A 2,500-nucleotide genomic window follows, 5' to 3' on the forward strand; every position below is an offset into this window, starting at 1 on the left:
ACGAGACCACACTTTGAGAACATTGTCATGGTCTAATTTGACATAACTTCTTTTTTTTTTTAACAACAATGCAGTCAGTCTCTCCTCAACTCTTATCCAAGAGAGACTGGCATGCATGTTATTTATATTAGCCCTCACATTACAATGAAAAGCAAGACGTGCCCCTCTGTTCTGGGCCAGTTGCAGCTTAGCTAGGTCTGTCTTGTAGCACCTGACCATATGACTGGACAATAATCAAGATGAGATAAAACGACACATTGCCGTCACTGTGTAGTCCCTTCTCGATGACATCACTGTAGAGTCCTTTATTGATGATGTCACTGTGGTCAGGTACTGGTGGCTGAAGCTGACCGCTCTGGCAGAGAAGGATGATTGGGAAGAGATGGAGAAATTTGCCAAGAGCAAGAAGTCCCCATCGGCTATCTAGTATGTTGTTTATATAACCTTTATACAATGTTATTCATCCAATAGGCTACTTGACCAGTCATTTATAACCTTTATACAACTGTAGTTACGTAACTGACCTCTCTCTTTCTCTCTTAGCCCTTTGTGGAGGTGTGTGTGAAACAACACAATAAGTACGAGGCCAAAAAGTATGTTTCCAAGGTGACCCCAGAGCAAAAGGTCAAAGCCCACCTGGCCATAGGGTGAGTTTGTTTGTGTGTGCGTGCGTGTGTGCGTGCGTGTCAGTGTGCAGAAGCTAAACTTCTCTCTCTTTATCCTTCTCTCTCCTTGTCAGTGATCTGGAGGGGGCAGCCGAGGCAGCTATAGAGAGGAGGAGTGAAGGAGAGATCAGCACTGTCCTGTCCCGCTGTTCTCCCACCACAGACCGAGCCCTGCTGGAGAGACTCAACCGAGCCAGATCCACTGCTGCCAAAAAGTGACCTCCCTGAAATCCTATTCAAACCACAAAATATCTCACTGACAAAAACAGTGAGCCCTAAGAACTGTTGCTGTTGAAAAGTGACCCGCCAACCACCATTCACCTCAGCTCCAGCCTATATCCTGCTTCAACTACGTTTGGAGGGGAAGGAGTGATTTGGGAAAGAAAGACATTCCAACACACACACACACACACAGCTTAGACAAGCTGATATCAACAGCACTCCCATACTATACCAATCATGAAAGAAATGTGCCTCTCGACTGTCTGTATAGAGCCAAGAGTTGCAGTGAGATCATCTCAATTCGCAATGAGTTGCATTCATATTGTATATCCTGTGTTTTCAAATCTGTTCAAATGGAGGAAGTGAGAGAAGTAGGGCCACCACTTTTGACTATTGAGAAGCACCGATTGCTCCCATTTGCTGTCTGTGGTAAGCTGCTTGTGTTACTGACTCTCCTCTCCAGATCATGTGATTGTCATATTAATGAAACCATGTTGGTGTTGTTCACACACTGCAGACCATTGTCTCATGTTGTATCATTGAATAAATGCATTCCTTTGTAAAAGGGGCTACAAAACGATAGAGGAACACCTACTCAGGAATTGGATCGGTGTCCTAAAGAGAACATTATGGGAACTAGGCCGCTGGAGAAAACAAGAAATTCAAAATGACTGTTGCTTTCTGTAACAATCAACAGGGCATATTGTATGTAGGCTATTGTGTAAAAGCATCAGGTCATAAAAAAGGTGCATAAAAGTGGATAGACGACATTCAACAGCTATACCGTAACTACAGGCCTGTGTGTGTGTGTGTGTGTGTGTGTTGGGGGGGTTCATGTCAAATGTTACAGTATAAATTGGAATTTATGGTCCAAATTTACGACGCTTTTTTTTTGCTGACGGCATACGTTTTCAGTTGAGAAAGAGGTACTGCTGGGGGAGCGGGACTTACCCATGTCACATGGTCTGTTTGTCTATGTCTGGCTGTGAGCGGCGAGACACTTGCTGTCACGTGATTCAGAAGCTCTTCAGGAGACTTCGGCGTGTAAAACAGGTAATGTATCCGTGTCTGTACGATGTGTTGTTTTCTGAGAAATCATAAACAAAGTTGCAAGTTATAGTATCCTAGCCAACTGTTGGCTAAAAGTCTGAACAAATCGGTGTAGTGCAGGCATTTATATGGGGGCTACTTATAGAAATGAGAGTGAGTGAATTAGAAGTTCACTCGCTGCCTAAGAGATCATTCAACAGCTGTGCAGGCTACGGTGTATAACTCGCAGAGTACCTGTTCAAAGGCACATGTTTTGTCTTGCTCATTCACTCTCTCTCTGGCACAAATACACAATCCGTGTCTCAAGGCTTAAACATCATTATTGAACCTTTCTCCTCCCCTTCATCTGCACTGATTTGAAGTGAATTTAACAAGGGATCATAACTTTCACCTGGATTCACCTGGTCTATGTCATGGAAAGAGCAGGTGTTCTTAATGTTTTGTACATTATTGTATATTAAGAGTAACTATCTTGGGGGGGGCGTTTTATGGGAAACCAGATGTTTTAGACTTCAATTTGACTGTTTGTTGCAAAAGTGATCTACTTTTAGTGGTAAATCTAA

The 2,500-nt window shown here is 43.2% G+C and overlaps 2 protein-coding genes across 2 annotated transcripts in view; both read left to right on the forward strand.

The window, feature by feature from the left end:
* Positions 1-1,403, forward strand: part of vps16 (VPS16 core subunit of CORVET and HOPS complexes) — a 19,268-nt gene extending 17,865 nt beyond the window's left edge. Inside the window, exons 17-19 of the mRNA XM_046336996.1 lie at positions 331-426; positions 544-647; positions 740-1,403. Of these exons, the coding sequence (XP_046192952.1) occupies positions 331-426; positions 544-565 (118 nt within the window). The 3' untranslated portion in view covers positions 566-647; positions 740-1,403. The remainder of the gene's footprint in view (positions 1-330; positions 427-543; positions 648-739) is intronic.
* Positions 1,404-1,757: 354 nt separating this feature from the next.
* LOC124021859 (regucalcin-like) overlaps positions 1,758-2,500 on the forward strand; it is a 7,788-nt gene continuing 7,045 nt past the window's right edge. The window contains exon 1 of the mRNA XM_046336997.1: positions 1,758-1,940. The gene's annotated coding sequence lies outside the window, so the exon portion shown is untranslated. The remainder of the gene's footprint in view (positions 1,941-2,500) is intronic.

The sequence above is a fragment of the Oncorhynchus gorbuscha genome, unplaced genomic scaffold, assembly GCF_021184085.1.
Source record: "Oncorhynchus gorbuscha isolate QuinsamMale2020 ecotype Even-year unplaced genomic scaffold, OgorEven_v1.0 Un_scaffold_1235, whole genome shotgun sequence".
NCBI classification, from domain to species: domain Eukaryota; kingdom Metazoa; phylum Chordata; class Actinopteri; order Salmoniformes; family Salmonidae; genus Oncorhynchus; species Oncorhynchus gorbuscha.